Raw genomic sequence first — 20,836 nt, 5'->3', positions numbered from 1 at the left:
ATTGTTCTTTTTTCCCCTAATTTTTATTTTATTGTAGTTGGTTTACAATGTTGTGTTAGTTTCTGGTGTATGTATATGCATGTGTGAGTATACACGTATATTTATATCTTTCATATTTTCCCATTATGGCTTATCAGCAGATATTAAACATAGCTCCCTGAGCTGTACAGTAGGACCTTGTTATTTATGCCTCTTTTTATAAGAGTTTGTATTTGCTAACCCCAGCCTCCCACTCTCACCCCCCATTCTTTCTCCCCCTTGACAACCACACATCTGTTCCCTGTGTCTGTGACTCTGTTTGCTTTGTAGATTACTGTTCTTTATTTTTAAATAAGGTGTTTTACTCCAATTCTTTTATGGCAAATGAATAAAAATCCACCATTTAAACCCAAGTCAACACAAAAATATTTAAATAAATATATTCATTTATCCATTCCCTAATACATTTATTCACGCGTGCATACTCTTATATATTCACCCCATGCCTGAATCAGCCTACTTGTGAACACATTAAAGAAACAGCAATGATCCTGCACACTAGAATAGAGTGAGGTGCCCGGCATGTGGTCTCGGAACAAATATCTGCAATGGGATCCCTCATTCTCATAGAGGAGCTGGGGTCTCTCATGATAGCCCACAGCATACAAAACATCTCCATACCTGTGGGCCTGGCCTGCTCTCCATCACCTCGTAAGAAGCACCTCCATCATTTAAAATAGGCAGAGATGGCCAGTGGCTAAAAACATTCACAGAGGCCCAGGTCCCTCGAGAGGCAGGAAGATTTTGTACCATTTCTTTCAGAATTCTATCAACTGCTGTTGTTGCTCTGTCTTCCCCGGCTCCCTCCAACATTACAGAGCTGCCCTGACTGATTCCACCTTTTCTGTATCTTTTCCTATCACCAACTGTCCTGTTTGCCCTAACATTTTCTGCCTAGGACACATGCCAGCCACCCCCACACAACATCCCAAGCACAACCTCATTCCCTGGTAAACAGACTGGAACAATAAAACAACAAACATTTATTTAAGGAAAATCCTGTACCAGGAACCATACTAAGTATTTTTCATATGTTATCACACTTATTTTTTGATATAAACCTATAAAGAAATCCCCATTGATTCAACAAACAAAATAAGATTCAAAGATATCAGATCACATGCCAAGATCAAACAGCTTGCAAGCAGCACCCCCACCATGAGATCTGCCAGGGGGTCCATCCAGAGATAGTACTTGAGCAGCTACAATTTCCTATAACCAGTATGAACAACCACAAAAATATAAAATGGATGGAGTCCAGATCAGTGTTTCTCAGGTGTGAATGCCATGCGCTCTGTTTTTAAAAGGCAATCATTTTGCAAGCATTCTAGCTAGAAAATTAAGCACAAGTTTTCATCAGGTGTAAACAGCAGAAGAGCCTTCAAAGAATGCAGAAATAAGATTGTGCTTTAGGAATTAAGCCAACAAAACATCTTGGGGATCTGAGCAAATCCAAATGGCCATCTTGGATGTGGACCAGCTTCCTGGATCCAGGACTGGATCCTTGGGGAGGTACTAAAATATTGAACAAATTTAAAGAACATGGTTCTTCCAATTTAAAAAAAAAGAATGAATAAATAAATACCCCCAAGCACCTAAAATTTAAAAAAAAGAAAAAAACACTCTCAACAAAAAATAGATAAATAAACATGGCAAATCTCAGAGCTGTAGAAAAGGAAAGTCAGACAAATGTCTGCACCCACAGAATCCCTACGGGAGAAAGAAGTCCACCCAGTAAGACTAAAATGGGTTTCTATTGTGGAAATGGATAAATGGCTATAGGTGACTAACAAGGGAACATACTCCACTAATATAATTCTCTTCTCTCTAAGATGGCAGCTCCCTGTGGAGCTTAGCCACAGACAGAGAACACGGTACCAGGGCAAGGCAAATACCTGTGCCATCTGCCAGTGGTCATCTAGGGACAACCACTTTGTTCTGGTGATAAAAGCCTCCCGTGTGCTTGATTAGCCAATGGTCCCTGACGTTTCTGAGCCAAAATCTTGGAATTCACCAAGATGAACACCACTGAATGGGGGTCATCACAGGTAACAGCCTTTGTCTTTGAGTGACTGAAACACCCAGATACACCTTTGTTCGTGTGCATTTACCTTTTCTCCATCTCTCCCAGGTTCCCCTTTGTAACCTGGCAGTCCTTGTGCTCCCTAAATTAAACACAAAATAAAAATCTGTTAGTGATGTTCTTTGGTTCACTAGAAACAGTACTTCTAAAATATGAATACACAGACCACGTACTTGTATTCCTGGGGATCCTGGAACACCTGGTGATCCTGCTATTCCCTGATATCCCTGAAAAGAAGGAAACAAGAAATAATTATTTGATCATATTCACAAAGGGCAGCCTTCCAATTCAATTTTCTTTTTGGTTTCGCCATGCAGCATGCGAATCTTAGTTCCTCGACCAGGGCTCAAACCCGTGTTCCTTACAGTAGAAGCGCAGAATCTTAACCACTGGACTGCCAGGGAATTCCCAGCCTTCCATTTCAAAATTCATTCTTTCTCACATTTCTCACACCTACAACTTCACTTAATGACTGTTTCTTGCCTGGAGAGTCCCAGGGACGGGGGAGCCTGGTGGGCTGCCCGTCTATGGGGTCGCACAGAGTCAGACACGACTGATGTGACTTAGCAGCAGCAGCAGCAGCAATAAGTTTAAGAAACCACAACTACAAAGGGGCAAATGCTTAATAAGGAATGCACATCGTCCAGTCTTTAGGAAAACGGTATTAAATATCTCTAGCTCAATAAAATTATCGAGAAACGCTTCACTGCAAAAGAAGGCTTTGAGAGGGAAATTCAGAGTCAATGTTCAGCATTCCTGGAGAAATGTTATGCACATTAGAAACACAATGTATTCAAAAGAAAAGCATCTAGGATCGGAGGAGTAAACAAATGTGACATATTTTAAAACTACCTGATTATCAGTTCAGTTCCATCGCTCAGTCATGTCCAATTCTTTGCGACCCCATGAACCACAGTATACCAGGCCTCCCTGTCCATCACCAACTCCCAGAGTCCACCCAAACCCATGTCCATTGAGTCGGTGATGCCATCCAGCCATTTCATCCTCTGTCGTCCCCTTCTCCTCCTGCTTTCAATCTTTCCCAGCATCAGGGTCTTTCCAATGAGTCAGCTTTTTGCATCAGGTGGCCAAAGTATTGGAGTTTCACCTTTAATAATAGTACAACCAATGAACACCCAGGACTGGTCTCCTTTAGGATGGGCTGACTGGATCTCCTTGCAGTCCAAGGGACTCTCAAGATTGTCTTCTCCAGCACCAGAATTCAAAAGCATCAATTCTTCAGTGCTCAGCTTTCTTTATAATCCAACTCTCACATCCACACATGACCACTGGAAAAACCAGATTATGGTCATCTGCAATAAATTATACCTGGATGAACGCTATTCTTCAGGATAAGTTTATAACAGACTTTGGGTTGCCTGTTTAGAAAGTGCACCCCACAAACATGGCTATGATGTGTCCCCCAGCTCCCAAGGCTGAGCTGTCTGCTAAGGTCACTTTCAAATCCACTGTGTCCTACAAACCCTTCCAGAATTTGGAAACTTGCTAAAACACAACTTTCTCCGACAGACGCAGACTATTCAGTCTTCACTCCCTGCATGGCCACTAAACTCCAAAACAAACTTCAGACCCTCAACACTTGTCCAAGTTTCCCAGGATCAGTGTCAGGTTGACTTGGACTACCTGGCACCTGCAAACATTTCCCTCTCTTATTCACATCCCATCTTTCTCAGACCTTACTGTTCAGGTACAGTTCTCTATTACCAATGATTATTAACACAGATCTCATTAATGTCTCCAATAACACCCTCATTCTTAAACCCAAAAGCTTCATTCCCATGTGGCTATTCATGAGTGTTTGCATGGATCTTTGTATCCACTCAGTCAGTACATTTTCAGCCGCAATTTTAGAGACATCAGAATTCCCTGCTTTTCCGATCCAATTTTCAAATATGCCTTTACTATCCTTTGCTAACTCTAATAACAATAATAGCAATAATAACAGTGCCTCAGAAAGATCAGTCTCAGATTATTATCTTTCTACTTTTATATACACTTGCATTTCTCATTTTGTAAAATGCTCTCAGCTACTCCCAGAATGGGTGTGACTATAATTTCTATCACCAACCATCAGTCTTTCCCCATTTGCTTGTTCACAGAATGTATCATTATGTTTTCTCCAGTATTCCTTAAACTCACATACTTTTCTTGAGTCCACTGGCCTCCTCCTTAAACATTTTACTCCACCCCATGAACAAATCTCAAAACGAACCTCTTCAAACTCTATACAAAGGAACCTGCAATTTCCAAACCCACCATCTGCTCTCTAGGATGGCACTGTCTCTGTGTCACTGGATTTTGCCCCCTTGAGATGAAAGAAAAATAATCATTTATTTCTATATATCATTGAACAGAGCGCTACATATTTTGTCAAACGTTGGAAAAATTCACCTCCAAGTCATCCACACAGAATGCAAGTGTAAAAAATCTCTTTCCCCAAGGAACTATGTTTGCTTGCGCGGCTTCTGGAATTGAAACTGTAGTAATACCACATGGTTCATGCTCTCAAGATCAGGGAGGAGAAAGAAAAGCCATGGACACAGCTTGTTCAGCCTGGAATCTCTGCCACTCTAGTCACTGAATTTCCTTCTCTCTACCCTTGGAATCAGATGGGCCTGGAATTGCTTTTCAGCTGCCACTGCTAGCACGTGCCTACACAGAACCAGATCCATTAAAAACACCACCACTCAGGACACTCTTTACATCCTTCCAAACCCTGTGTGTACCATCTGGAGAGGGTGGCATGACTTACAACATGCTACTATTATTGGAAAACAACAATAGAACCAATGATTTATACAGAAGTAACCATGCTCCCAACTATATACTCCATATATGTTAATCCACTTCATCCTCACAGCCACCTTTTAAGGTCAGTTCTACATTATCCCCATTTGCAAATAAGGAAACTGAGAAATTGCCAAAAATTGCATAGCTTAGAACTAGACCAAGGGGGTAGAAATAACCTCTCATCAGAAAATGCTTGGTGGCACATCCAGTCCTAGGATTCTAGAGCAATTAATCAGATTCAAGAACTCCATGTGCCAAACTAGCTTGATCATATTTTTACTGCTTTATTTTTAATAGCTAACATTTATTGCATGCCTAGTATGTGCTGATATTATTATTATTATTATTATTATAATCATTGGCTGCACAGCATGAGAGATCCTAGTTCCTCATCCAGGGATTGAGCACTTGTCCCCTGCAGTAGAAGCACAGAGTCTTAACCATTGGATCATCAGGGAAGTCCCCAGATTTGTTTTAAATTGCTTAGAATTCTGAGGACCCAGAGGAAAGAAATGTTAATAAAATTCCTCAAAAGAAAGTCAGCATGGAAACTGACTATGTATCAAAATGATTGGTCATCAGCAATGGTTCTCATTTAATGAATGTTTGCTTTCACATTTTTTTTCAAAAGTTAAGCCAAATGTCATATGTGCTTTATTACTTTTTTCAGAAAGTTAATCTTTAGTACATCAAAAGCTGCCATGGCATCTCTCCCCTCTGAGGAAGGAGTAAATGAATGTGTTACATTTTAATGGATTAAGACGATGTGGAGATACCCCAGACAGTGTTCCCAGCTCACCTCTGACTCATAATGTGACCTCAGGCACACTCATCACATCCCCAAGTCCTGGGAGGCAACACAGTGAAGTGGAAAGACGGTGAATTTTAAAACTGGAAAATGCCTGGGGCTGAATTTCTGCTCTTCCCTGACTTTCTGCGGGACTCCAGCTAAGCCATTCTACGGAGCTAAGCCTCAGCTTCTGACCATAAACCGGAATAATAATAAATCAACGGACTCACAGGTGAAAATGTCTGGCGGGTGTTAGAATCTCAACGAAGGTGAGCTGCTTTCTTTTCAGACTCGGGGACTGTACGAAGCCACAGATCGCTCCTGCAGAGCCTCGTTTTCTGGCCTTCACGGCCACCGTCAGAGCCGGGGCATGACGTCACGCCTCAAGCTCTCAGCACATGTACAGACCCAACGCTGAACATGTAACCGGCTCCTGTGTTTCCAGGGGCCTGTTCGCTTTGTCTTTGGAAAAACTGCAGCACAGGAATAATCAGTGCTTCCCACTATATAAGAACCAGCTTACTGCTGTTTTCGTAACATACAAGATGCATTCTTGAAAACTTAATTGTATCAAGAAGCTCAAGGATTATTTTAGCGCTAGAGGAAACGTGATTAGCAACAAAAGGAAGAAAAACCAAAACCACATCCGAGCTGGGGGATCCCAGGGCAAATCACCAGGAGAAGTTGGATGAAATTCAGTAAAACAAACTTTGGACTAAAAATCAGGAAAATAAAGGTTAACGAGGAGGAATATTACAACACAGAACACTTTCCAAGAGGAGCAAGAACTAAAACGTTGCTTGACTCATAGCAGGGCACAATAAAACCAAAAAAGAAAAAAGCCCTGAAACAGGACAAATGATAAGCTTTTCATATAGGTTACTGAGTCTCTCTTTTATGAACATAGGTATTTCTGTATTTTCTTATAGAACTGCAACTTTCACATTATCATAGACCAATTAATACTGCTCAACATTAATTTTGCCCTTTTGCAATTTTAGCAGGTCCAAATACCCACCCTTCCCCCAACTGCAAGATTTCTGAGAGTATGAAAGTCTTTTCCACGCTCACACAAAGTCTCTTTGTAAATGAGTCATTTTTTTAGGAAAAAATATTCTTGCTGCCAAATTGCAGGGTTGAAGAATACAGAATCAATTTACTTTCTTCCATGATTCAGAGTTCTGATGCTCCAGGAAAGATGTATAGCTTTGCAAAGAAAATAAAGAAAATAAAATCATTGTGCAAGGGTCACAATTTCTTTTGCGCCCAGTTCTAATCATAGCATAAAATATTCTGCCAATCTACATGTGTAATTTTGTTTCAGTAATGAGGATAGTCATTGGTTTCCTTTAAATACTCTAAACTTGAGAATGAAATCTAGAGAAATCTCTTTGGATGTCACTCCCATTTTTAAATGTAAAAAAGAATGTGATTTAAATTTTACGCTATTACATAACTTTCTTCAGTGTTTCCCAGATTTCCAATAGAGTCTCTTAGATACCCAGCCAGGGTAACTAGGCAACCAAAATCAAGTATATACTTTTAATGTGTGCTGTGGATTCTTCTGGGCAACTCAGTTCTACACACAACTAAAATTTCTACACAGCTACATTCTAACAATATTCGTAAAATTGTCTATCTACTATAGAAATTAGTCACTAAAGCCAAGGCTTTAACTGATTGCTAAAATGATTTGATAAATAAATCACACGGATATCTATAAAATTACACACACACTGAGCTCTAAGAAAGAACCATGATACTATGAGGGATGAAGGGTAGGCAATCCAGGGAAGCTTTCTGAAGAGACAGGCTCAATGGAATAGTCAAGGAAGCACAGTGCATCAGAGGGAGCCCTTCAGCCTGCCCTGCAGTGGACAGGATGAGCCACATCCATGAGAAGAAAGATGAGAGAGCACGAGGAAGTAGGCTGTGAAACAGGACCGGCGTGGGCAGACGAAGGCCAAGTGCACAGCACTGTGGGTCTTCAATCCCTACCCAAGGCGCTCAGCCAAGGGGTCACACAGTCAGACTCTGCAAAGCTTACCTGGAGGACAGATGAGGGGGGCAGGAAGTGCATGAAGACAAAGTGGAAGCTTCCTGCAGGGGAGAGGAGGAGAGGTAGACCCCGAGCCTACTCAGGGGCGTTAAGGGGGGGAACAGGGGTGAGGGGTTTGGAATTTGTGGAATGAAGCCCATGTTTCTGGCTCCTGCAGAGAGATGGCTGATCCTGCCATTGACTGATGGCTTCTGGGGGAAATACAGTTTAATTGGTAATCAACTATTAAGTAGCACAAACATCAGAAAAAAATATTTTTATGGACTAAAAATAAATTGAATGACAGTCACAGGAAGAAAGCCTAGAGCTTGAAAAGGCTATTTCATTTATGAAGACTTGTTTTTTTATAATCCACCTACTTCCAGAAGTATTTTTAGTAGGTTGGTGGCTAAAATTGAAGGGCATAGAATCAATGGAACTATTTAATACAGGGCAGAAACGGAAAAATGATTACACAGAGGCAAGAGAGAACAGTTTAGAGGAATGGAAACCTACAGTCTTGATTAGAGTGGTGATTAGACAGGTGTATACATTTGTTAAGACTTGAAATGAGTGTATTTTGTATTTTATTGTAAATAATCTATATCTCTATAAAACTGATTTATAAAAAAAGAATTTATATGCTTTTGAGGAATAAAAAACAGAATTCTAATTCAAATGAAAGCAAGTTACATTTACTATACAGATCTTCTTTGACTTACAATGGGATTACATCCAGAAAAACCCATCTTAAATGGAAAATACCATAAACTGAAAATGCACTGAATACACCTAACCTACTCAACATCATGGGTTTCCCAGAAGACTTAACCATGCTCAGAAGACTTCTGTTAGCCTACAGTTGGGCAAAACCATTGTACTGCATATCACTAGTCCAGGAAAAGATCAAAATTTGAAGTATAATTTCTCTTGAATGCATAGCGCTTTTGTCCCACCTTTTTAAAAAGTTGAAAAATCATGAAAACTTCCAAAGGTGGGGAGTGGGCAGCAACATCTGCAAGTGAAACTTAATCTGAATCTAGTTCTCCCTGCCTTAGATAAAGGGATGAATGATAATCATAAAACACCATCCACTTTCCCATTACAATTTGCCTTGAGCTAACCACCGCCTTCCTTTGACAAATAATCTCTGCAGATATAGCTCTCTTCTGTTCTCAGATTCACAGATTCAATTAAACTTCATTCCCTGAATGAGGTTACACTTAAAGTTATACTAAGCTTATTTCGAAAGGAGAATGCACAACTTTTAAGGTAACTGGGACCATTTTAGTCACTATTATAATCTCTGTAGTTATGCTTTATGACCAATAGTTCCTCACTCCATTTCTTGCTCTGCTGCTAACTTTTTTTCATAGTACTTCCCACCATCTAATATTGCTTACTTATTTATTATTTCATAACTGTGAATTTATTATCTGTCTCTCCCCACTGGTATGTGAGGTCCAAAACAGCAGGGTATTTTTTCTGTCTTGTTCATTGCTATATTCCCTTACCCTAGAACACTCAATGAAATACCTAGTATGTGAGTGGAAGAATGAAAAAACAAATAAACAAACAAACATATAAACATTGTGTCCAACTAGTCACCACTACCTAGGGCTCTAAAAATAATAGTGGAAACAGCTCTGCATTCAGACAGATTATAATCAAAAGAAGACACAATGTAGGCATGAATTGGCCTTTAAAATCACAAGTGCTAAAAAAAAAAACACAAGTGCTAGATATGTCACCAAATAATTCCTTAATTTAATTAAATATACAAATAACTTTCACATATATGATTATGCACAATTATTATTATTGTACATATTACGAATAATTTATAAAATATATTGTAATCTAAGAGATGCATGAGATAAACATGTAAAGATTCATATGTGAGATTTACATAAAGGGTGTGTTTAAAAAAATGAAGTAGCTAATCCACTAAGCACTGTCTAGGAAAGCTTTATAGAAGAGGTGAGTTTTATGTACCATTTTATTAGAAAAAGGAAGATAAACTGCCCAGGCGATGGATATTTCATTTGAGGCAAATGGTCCATATTTGAGTTTATCAGTGAGACTCCTGAGGATGTGTGTGTGTGAGTGTTTAGTGGCAGCAGAAGACAGTGCAACCGTGAGCGGGTTTGGCGAGGAACACAGGCTGGGGGGAAGGGAGAGTTCAGGTAGAAACTGTTCTGTCTAGAATGTCCCCAACACTTCATAACGAGTCCACTTCTTGTCATTCTCTTTCCCAAGCTGCATCACAGCCATTCCTTTGACTTGTACCCTAACATCTCCCATTTTCCAGACCCCCCATCTCCACGGCACCAGCCTCCAGCTCCCCACAGCTCTTAAAGGACTGAGTACACAATTGGTACCATATTCAGTTCAGAGTCTGAAAAGAAAAAAGCATAAAAAGCTTGCCTCCTGGGTCCTATTACTAATTACCCCCCAGCCCCTGCCAAGCTTACTCTGCAAGCCTAGTGTTCCTGTTTATCTTATTTTTTATTTCCTAGTGTTCCTTTCTGGAGAAGGCAATGGCAAGCCACTCCAGTACTCTTGCCTGGAAGATCCCATGGATGGAGGAGCCTGGTAGGCTGCAGTCCATGGGGTCGCTAAGGGTCGGACACGACTGAGCGACTTCAATTTCACTTTTCACTTTCACACATTGGAGAAGGAAATGGCAACCCACTCCAGTGTTCTTGCCTGGAGAATCCCAGGGATGGGGGAGCCTGGTGGGCTTCTGTCTATGGGGTCACACAGAGTCGGACACGACTGAAGTGACTTAGCAGCAGCAGCAGCAGCAGTGTTCCTTTCCTCCTATTCTCTACCGCCACTCTGGAGGATCGTGGAATCGAGAAGAGCATCCTCGCTGAGATTACACCTGAAGCTCAGTAATCCCCTCGCCCCATCCAAGGTTGTCTTCTGAGTTGACTCCCTTCTGAGTGAATTCCAGTTCCTTCGTACCTCTAACCAAATCCAGAACTCCAAAAGCAGGACTGCAGTCTTTCTTAATATTCACATCATATATTACCAATAATGCCAAAAGTCACATTATCCTTTTAAGTCACACATTACATATGTTAATTCCTCTTTTGACAAGGTTAAATTTAAATGCCATGTCCCAGACAAATATTCCGTTTGAATTTCAGTCTGTTAGAATAGCCATCCTCCAAATTTGCCAAAGCTATTTGGATCTTCATGTCAACCCAAATGCCAAAATAAATTCCCAAAATGAAATCAAGAATCAAAAATTCTTGAAAATCATATTAAGTCAGTGAACACAGAGTATCAAATGCTAAAAAAAAAAAAAAAAACCCTGGAAGAAACAGCAAAATACTTAATAGTGGGGAAATTTTACTCTTTTGTAAACCAAATAAAGAGAACTATTGACAACATCTATAGCAAAGAATTCATTATCTTAATGTACAAGAATTGCATTAATTGGGATCCAAAATACAAGAAAGGACAGTTCATAAAAAAGAGAACTCCCTCTGAATGCCAGACTTTTATGTTCAGTCATTCACTTACAATTTCTGCTTGAACATCTAATGTAAAAATCCGATCTATCCAAAAGCAAAGTCCGGACTCCCCTTCCCCAGTCTTCTCTGCCCTATCCTTCTACATCTCCCTAGATTCACCCTTGGCTGCTTTTCCACAAACTCATGTCTGATGCATCAGTAAATCCTGGGGGCTCTAACTTCAAAATATCCCCAGAAGATAAGCAGTTCCCTTCCCCTCACTCCTACCAACCTGATGCCAGCCACCCTTGTTTCATTCCTGGATTATCTCCTGTCTCATTTCCCTGCTTTTGCCCTTATCACCCTAAAGTCCAATTTCCAGTTTCAACCTGGAAGTCAGTCATTTCCTTTACAAATAAGCGATATCACATCACTCCTTTATTCCAGTCCCTCCCATGGCTCTTGAGCTCATTCTGACTGAAACCAAAGTCAAGTGGTCACAAGGGCCTGCAGGCTCTAGAGACCCCTCCTTCCTCCCAACGACCTTTCCCCTTCATCTGGAGGACCTGCCCCACCCCACTCTGTGTGGCTGGAGAAGGTCCTGTAGTTTGGAATTCCCCGTCTGTGATAACTGCCACTCCTGCATGGTCTAACCCCTGGAGAAAGCCACCCTGCTTCTGGCCTCTGTGGACCACTCGGGGACAGGCTGAGAGGGGCAGGGCTGGGGGACGCACTGCACCCCGCGGCCAACTCTGGACCAAGCATGCTTGTCCAGCAGACGTAGTGCATGGTCATCTTCCTGGGTCAGTTCTGAAAAGAAAGGGTTAGTCGCTCACTTGTCCAACTCTTTGCGACCCCATGGACTGCAGCCCATCAGGCTCCTCTATCCATAGAATTCTCCAGGCAAGAATACTGGAATGGGCTGCCATTTCCTCCACCAGGGGAATCTTCCTTACCCAGGGATCAAACCCAGGTCTCCCACATTGCAGGCAGATTCGTTACCACCTGAGCCACCAGGGAAGCCCTCAGTTCTGAAGGCCAATATGGAGAATCTTATCCAGAAACCTGAAGCTTGGTCCAGCTCACCTTTCTCTCTTAGCAAATGTGATGACTTTGATGAAATCTTAGAAAATCAGCATTGGAGAGAAACTGGGCCTCACTGGGCACCATTTTCTTATTTTCCGGACAGAAAAGCTGATCCAAGGAAGCAAAACAACTTTAAAAAGCAGAGAGCAAAATGGCCCCAGATCTTCCCAACAACCAGCCGGGGCTTTGGGTTCAGGGAAGTACTTTCCTTAATGAAGAGGAATTAATGATGACAGAAAAGACACAAACACCATAAACACAAAAACTTCTACAAGATCATAAAGTTGCCCCATTATGTTTCCCCCAAATGGCCTTCTTTTAAAAAACTCCAATATTCATAGCATTGCAGAGCCTTTAATAGTTGTCCTACTCTTAATAACCTAAGAGGATACATAAATACTTCCTCTGCCTCTCTTTTGATAATGTTGAAACAGTAAAATAGTAATACCTTCAGACACTGTGCTGAGAGAAGTCATTTAACTGATAGAGAAATGAGAAAGCAGTGGAAGGATTTGAAGGCAGCTCTTTAATTTGGGTCGAAGGCATTTTCCTGATGAAAATTAGTGTTTCTCCAGAGTGGAATAATTTCCTATTTAAAGCTTCAGTTGACTTGGCCTCGTTATAATGTGAAAAAGATTCAAATTGCTGATTGAGGGGGGTTGCACAGAACCAAATCCAAACAAAGCAGAATTCCCTTCGATTTGTTCCATCCAAGTTTCCTTGGCCAGATGGCTTCAGCCACCAGCCAGAGCCCCACCCACCGCACCCCACTCCACTGCTGGCCCTGGACACGCACTAATGACCCTCAGCTGCTCTGGCTCCAGGCTCACTTTCTCCTACTGCCTGGCCACCCAACCTCCTATCTCCTGTAGAGGGGAAAAGATGGGGGAGGGAAGATATTTAAGAGAAAAAGGTATCCCTTTGGGTAAACATCATTGGGGGTAGTGTATCAGTTCCCATGGCTGCTGAAACAAATCCCCCCAAACAGAGTGCCTTTACCCACACACACTCCTGGTCCCGGAGGTCAGAAATCCATAATGGGTCTTAGGGAGCTAAATTCTTGGTGTCACTGCGGCTGCATTCCTTCCAGAGGCACCAGGGGAGAATCTGTCCCTTCGCTTGCCCAGCTGCTAGAAGCTGCCTGCATCCCTTGGCTCAGGGCAGCTTCCCTCTGATCCCTGCTTCCATCACCCAGAGCATCTCCTCCTCTGACTGACGCTCCTGCCTCCCTCTCCTAAGAACTACTGTAATGACACTGGGCCACTCAGATTGGTCAAGAAAATGTCTTCATCTCAAAGTCTCTTTTGCCACATAAGCTGCCACATTCACAGGGCTTGGAGTTTAGGATGTGGACATTATTGTCTGTTACAGTAAGTTTGTTCTTTCTCTTATATCAGATATTACCTGATAGTGTCTAACATTTAATGTCAGACACTACAGAGGTACAGCTACACACACACACACAACACAAATGTCCACGTACTGAATGAGATGAGACAATAAGCCTGCTGCTGCTGCTGCTGCTGCTGCTGAGTCGCCTCAGCCGTGCCCGACTCTGTGCGACCCCACAGACGGCAGCCCACCAGGCTCCGCCGTCCCTGGGGTTCTCCAGGTAAGAACACTGGAGTGGGCTGCCATGTATAGTTTAAATGAGAGTCACACGTATAACGTCCAAAGTTATTGTATCAGGCTGTGTGCATGTTAAGTCACTTCAGTCATGCCTGACTCTTTATGACCCCATGGACTGTAGCCCACCAGGCTCCTCTGTCCATGGGATTTCCCAGGCAAGAATACTGGAGTGGGTTGCCATTTCCTCGTCCAGGGGATCTTCCTGACCCAGGGATCGAACCTGCCTCTCTTGGGTCTCCTGCATTGGCACGAGGTTCTTTACCACTATTACCAACTAGGAAGTCTAATTGTAGCTAATTTCCAGTGGTAAAAAGAGCAAACTAGAACTGATAACCTGTGGAACACACTCACCTCTCAATACTTCCCAGGACTTTGTAACCACTAAAAAGACAAAAGCCTGAATAATTTGGCAGTCCTGTCTGGGGAACTCCGCGTCACTGGGAAGGGTCAGCAGGTGAAATGTCTCTGCTTTGGAGCCAGGACAGCACTGCACCTGCCAGCAAGGAAGAGCGTGTCCCATGGAAGGGGTCTCCCGGCAGACGGCTCATCTTCATAAAGCCCACCTCCCCCTGTGTGATCAGAGTGGAACTCCCCCTCCAAGTGGGGGTGAGGGAGTGCACTGCGGTCATGCAACACATGCAGTTATCCTGAGGAAGGGGTGGTTATAAGAGAACTGACAGGTACCTAACAGAGTGGATAAAGGGAAAGGGGGAGATGCTAGGATTGAAATCTACTCATTTCACTCAACTCAAATAGAATCACTCTGATGATAAACATTTCATCCTCACACCCAGCTATTGCTATACTGAGTGGCTTGGCTCTCTGCCCCCATGTAAATATTTAACTGCCTAGAATTTTATCCAGCAGGCTACATTCTCCCTCTTGTCAGTGGAACCACTGCCTTTACCTATGCAAGTCTTTTCTTCCTGCAAATATCCCTTATCTCCCAAATCACCACATTTTCCCCCCCTTCCACCTCATTTTCATCATGATAGAAACGTGCTCTAACATTTCCTATTGTTTAAAACCCCTTCAACCCATATCTCCCACGTGCAGCCGTTTCAGGTCTCTCTTCCCTCTACACCCCTCAGGAGCATCTGTATCCCTGTTACTATTTGACCCCCGATTTACCTCTCTCAAATCCAGTTTCCTACCCAGCTTCTCCCTGAAACCTCATTTATCAAGGTCCTCAATGACATTTATCCAGCAAATCCAGGGGACCTCCCCGGCAGGCCAGTGGTTAAGAATCCACCTTTCAAAGCGGGGGCCTGGTCAGGGAACTAAGATCCCACATGCAACAGGGCAATTAAGCCCACGTGCCACACCTAGAGAGTCCATGTGCCACAACCACTGAGGCCTTGCCCCACAGCGAGAGAGGTTCTTGCACCACAGCAAGAGAAGCAAGCACACCGCAGCTGAGGGCCTGCGCGCTGCAGTGAAGACCCAACGCAGCCACAACATAAACAAAAATTAAAAAGCAAATTCAGCAGTCTAGGCACAAACTTCATTTTTATCACCCTCAAGGCAGGATGACACAACGGACTGCTCCTTCTTCAGACTCAGTCTTCACTTGACTTCTGGGAGGACACCGTCTCCATGCTATCCTGCTTCCCTGACCATTTTGTCCCAGTTTCCTTGGCTGGATCCTCCTCCTCTTTTCCTCTGGAACAGAGCCCTAAGCGCAGCCTCCTGCCCTGCTCTCTTCTCCAGTTATCTGAGCTTATTCCCTGAATCATCTCATCAGCGCTGGTGGGTTCAGAGATACCCGCATGCTACAGAGCCTGTGTGCTAACTGCTCTCTGACTCGACAGTCCTGAGATTCTGTCAGCCAGCCCAGAAAAGGGCCCCCAAACTCACCGCGCTGCTCAGACTAAACTCCTGTGAAGCCTCCGGGGCTCTTTCGTGCCTCACATCTAACTTGACAATGAGTCTGCTCAGTTTCACATAAAAAATACTCCCGACTCTGACCCCTTCCACCTTCTCCAGTGCTGTTGTTCAGTCTCCGGGCGTGTCTGACTCTGCGCCCCCGGGCACTGCAGCATGCCAGGCCTCCCTGTCCTCACCATTCCAAGCTCTCCCGAAGTTTGCCCAAGTTCACGTTCACTGCGTCGGAGATGCCATCCAGTCATCTCACCCTCCGATGCCCTCGCTCGTCGGTTCAGTTCAGTTCAGTTGCTCAGTCGTGTCCGACTCTCCGTGACCCCATGAATCACAGCACGCCAGGCCTCCCTGTCCATCACCAACTCCCGGAGTTCACTCAAACTCATGTCCACAGAGTCGGTGATGCCATCCAGCCATCTCATTCTCTGTCGTCCCCTTCTCCTCCCGCCCCCAACCTTTCCCAGCATCAGAGTCTTTTCCAGTGAGTCAACTCGTCGCATGAGGTGGCCAAAGTATTGCAGTTTCAGCTTTAGCATCAGTCCCTCCAATGAACACCCAGGATTGATCTCCTTTAGAATGGACTGGTTGGATCTCCTTGCGGTAGAAGGGACTCTCAAGAGTCTTCTCCAACACCACATGGCCCTTAATCCAGGCTGCCCTCACAATCCTGAAATAACCTCCTCCATGGTCTCCCACTCCCACTCCCGTGACTGAAAACGACGCTGCGGGGGAACTGAGCGCACGCGCCGCAGGAGCGCGCCCCGAGCCAGGACCGCCGGGCCCACGCGCCGCAGCGAGGGGCAGTGCTGCACCCCGCAAGCAAGCACGGGCATCGCAGCCAAGAGCCCGCGCGCTGCAGTGAAGACCCAGCGCAGCCACAGTTAAAATTATGAAAAGCAGATTCGACAGCCTAGGCACAGACTGTGAATGTGCCTGGAAAACGTCACCTGCCGTACCAGGAATCAAAGGTTGCTGCAGCCACCGCTTGCCAGCTGCCTGGACAGTGAGCCCTGAGAGACTCGGGTGGAAACGGCACGCCCACAATCAAGCCGGCAGCCACGGCAGCCCCCGGGATGCTCCCTGAGGAGGCACAGGACACTGGCTCCAGAGGGCTGAGGTGCAGGTCAAGAGAACGATCTCAGGGAGCCCAGCCTCAGGCTCTTCCCAAACACAGAAACCCACTGAATTCCTGAGCTGAGATGTCCGGTAACCTTTTGATGTCTGGACGACCTGATCTGTTTTTGCAATAAGCCCTCTATATTCTGACCCCTTTTCCTCTTCAGAGCAGTCCCTCACGCTGTCTGAGAGGACACCTCCCAGGCTTGACGTCCTCAGAAAGCCCCCTGAATAAAGCTTAGCTCAATGATTAGATTATGATTTTTTTTTTCAGTTGACACTCATGTGATCTCTCCACAGAATGTTCATTTTTTATCTTTCTGAATCGTGAATCAGACCACGTCACTCCCTTTCTGCAGCCCCCACCGATCTCCATCACACCCGGAGTGAGTCCTGGGCGGGGGCGGGTGGTCAGTTCACAGCACCGAACCCCGGGCCAACAGCTCCTCGGCTCCAAGCTAACCACCGCCTCCTCACCTCTGCAGACGCCTTCGCTTGTTGTCCCTCTCACAGGGGCTCCCCTGTATGTTAACCCCTTTCCCATGCAACACAGACGTGAAAGGCACCATTGCCTCTTCCAAAGCTGGCTTTATCTTTTATATGAAATTTGCTGGCAAACCTCCGTCAGGGACTGAACAAGCTCCTCAGTCCTGACGGTTGGGGTGCTGGTGGTTTAACATGAGGCTTGTGCTTCTTTCATGCCTTGAAAATTATTGCTTCACAGCATAAACCTTCCCAGCCTTCATGGCAAGAGTTAATATCTCATAATAAAGTCTCCCAGGAGATACTCTTTTGGCAAAATTATTTAACATTCAAGAGCTAATATCTCATGTTTGCTTACTGTGATAAACATCCTGACAGATGACTTACCTGTAAGCATTTGCCTCAGTTGCATTAAAGTGGCTAAACTTTATGTTTCCTGAATTCATAAATATCCCTAAAATTCTCTATGAACTTTACAGGATATTTTTTAAAATCAGAGTATAAGTATACTATAGTGCATATATTCTTAGGAAAATAACATCATCTTTAACTTGAAAACTTTAAGATATGAAGGGAAAAAAGTAGGATTTCTGAGTCCATCTAATCATTGCTATTAGGAGCTCACTGGGCAGTTTTTAAAGTAATGAGGATGTGTGCTCTTGTGAAGATAGCCAGGTGACTAATACACTAGTTCTATATATCAGGCTAGCCCTAATGGTGCACTCAGCTTGAAGAAACTTCAGTTTTTTTCTTCCCAGCTCTACACTCCTGATCTCCTTTCTTATAGCATTTACTTTAGAAAACTGATCATCTAAATTCTTTCTCTGGTCCTTTGAGATGTACATCTTTTAAAAAGCTTCTTGCCCATTTGACAGCCCAGGTCTTTCCCCAGGACCCAGGAGCCATCCCTTTGAAATGGAACATTGATAAGAATCAGCCATGGGTGTACATGTGATCCATGTCAGTGTATGGCAAAAACCACTACAATATTGTAAAGTAATTAGCCTCCAATTAAAATAAATTAATTAATTTAAAAAATAAAACTAAAAAGAAATTAAACAATGGAACCATTAAGGAAACAGAGGAGAGGAGACAACTTGGACAGGCGCACATGAGCAAACACAGGGGGGCGAATCACTCGGAGGACACGCACCAGACTCAGGAACAACTGCAGTTGCTCCATCCCTGGATCAGCCTCCCCTCAAAGGCCTCCAGCACTTTCCGCCCAGCTCACCCAGCACTCCGGAGCCCCCCTCCCTCTGGTTCAGCTGTGTGGAGTTGACTCTCCTCTATGACGACTGTCTTGAATAAAGTCTCCCCTGCCTATTGATCTTGGCCCCGAGCAATGACATTACATTGACCCTAGATTCCCAGTACTGGAGATGACCAAGCTTTCTGTACTCACAGGCTTACCATCTTGACCAGGCTGTCCAGGGTAGCCAGGATTCCCAGGCTGTCCAGGGTCACCCTAGAGAGGGGAAAAAAATTCTCAGTCCAAAACAACCAACTCTACTGATTCAGTCAGAGCCCACCAGGGTTCAAAACCAATTCCATCATTTGCAGCTTGTTGTAAAACAAACAAACAAATGTAAAAGTAGAAATCCCAAAATAGGGTTAGAAAAATGATATCATAGTTACTTTTAAAAGTAAAGCCTTTTTATTATGAAATATTTCAGGGATTTAATTCTGTGAACATTACAGGTATAGCAAGGGAAGTACTTTTCACTGATGCAAAATGTCAGTATTTATGGCAGGAAACATTTTTAGAATTCTGAACAAACTGGGCAATGTCACAACAATTATGGCTTCAACAACTATTTCACTCAGCAATCTACAACTTTAATTCTATTCTAGACATTACACTACAGATATCCATGACTTATGATACAACAATTCAATTTATAATTATTTTTAATATGATATCACTTGTAAGTTGAATCTAAAATATGACACTGATGAACTTACCTATGAAATAGAAACAGACTCAAAGACAGATATAGACTCGTGGTTGCCAAGGGGATAGAGACGTGGGGGACGAATAGATTGGGAATTTGGGGTTAACAGAGGCAAACTATTATATACAGGACGGATGCACAACAAGGTACTACTGCATAGCACAGGGAACTATTAATATATTCAATATCCTACAATAAACCATAATGGAAAAGACTATGAAAAAGCACATATATATGTGTGTGTATATATTTATTTATATATGCTTAACTGAATATGTTTGCTGTACAGAACTAATTGACACAATATTGTAAGTCAATGATACTTCAATAAAAATAGGAATAATTTATATCCTTAAAGAAGTATTTAAAAAAAAAAAGTCCACAAGCTATGTGATTTTCTATGTGGGAGTCAAGTTTAAAGCTGTACAACAATTATTCCTTTCAATCTAGTCAGTGTGTCTCTGCCTATATTTATAATTTCATTTTAACACAATATTAAACTTCTACAATTTGAATATTTTCATCAAAAGGAAAAGTGAAAGAAAAAGTGAAATTTGCTCAGTCATATCCAACTCTTTGCATCCCCATGGAATTCTCCAGGCCAGAATACTGGCGTGGGGAGCCATTCCCTTCTCCAGGGGATCTTCCCAACCCAGGGATCGAACCCGGTCTCCTGCCTTGCTGGCAGATTCTTTACCAGCTGAGCTACAATCAAAGCCCCATGAAAACGAAGCCTCATGAAAACCAGGCCCAAGCCAAACAACCCTGTCCAGCTCCCAACGTCCTTGAATACATGTCACACCTAAAATACAAACTCTGTCCTCACACACCAGAGACCTTCAAGGAACATTATTCTGTATAGCCTGGCAACAAGCCCAGGCACATTCTAAAAACTGTAGCATGCAGCGCAATGACCAATACTGACCAATTAGATTGGAAAAGATCCTGATGCTGGGAAAGATTGAAGGCAGGAAGAGAAAGAGACGACAGAGGATGAGATGGTTGGATGGCATCACCGACTCATTGGACATGAGTTTGAGCAAGCTCAAGGAGCTGGTGATGGACAGGGAGGCCTGACGTGCTGAAGTCCATGGGGTCACAAAGAGTCAGACGCAACTGAGTGACTGAACTGAACTGACCAGCCAGATGGCCAATATTTGTGAAAAACAATGAAAGCAACATTTTTTTGTGAGGTGAGTGTGTTTTATAATTTAATTCTAAGAACTACCTTAAAAAATAGTATCAGGGATTTCCCTGTGGTCCAGTGGTTAGGACTCCATCCATTGAAGGCGCAGGTTCAATCCCTGGTCGAGGAACTAAGATCCCACGAAACACAGGGTGTGTCCAAAAACAATAATAGTAATGATATCATATTTGTGTATTACAGAATCCACGAGGGGCATCTTGCTGAAAAAGATCACGTCTCAGCCATCATTTATCGGTGAACCATGACAGAGAGAT

At 43.3% G+C, this 20,836-nt stretch overlaps 1 protein-coding gene across 1 annotated transcript in view; it reads right to left on the bottom strand.

Annotated features, from left to right (window-relative positions):
* Positions 1 to 20,836, bottom strand: part of COL21A1 (collagen type XXI alpha 1 chain) — a 222,849-nt gene that overhangs the window by 93,480 nt on the left and 108,533 nt on the right. The window contains exons 10-12 of the mRNA XM_088831150.1: positions 18,826 to 18,888; positions 2,296 to 2,349; positions 2,151 to 2,204 (exon numbers count right to left, since the gene is read on the bottom strand). Coding sequence (XP_088687276.1) covers positions 2,151 to 2,204; positions 2,296 to 2,349; positions 18,826 to 18,888 — 171 coding nt within the window. The remainder of the gene's footprint in view (positions 1 to 2,150; positions 2,205 to 2,295; positions 2,350 to 18,825; positions 18,889 to 20,836) is intronic.

The sequence above is a fragment of the Moschus berezovskii genome, chromosome 23 (genome assembly GCF_049115385.1).
Source record: "Moschus berezovskii isolate FMDL1 chromosome 23, NW_MosBer_1.0, whole genome shotgun sequence".
Lineage (NCBI taxonomy): Eukaryota > Metazoa > Chordata > Mammalia > Artiodactyla > Moschidae > Moschus > Moschus berezovskii.
This window is presented reverse-complemented; position numbering and strand designations above follow the sequence as displayed.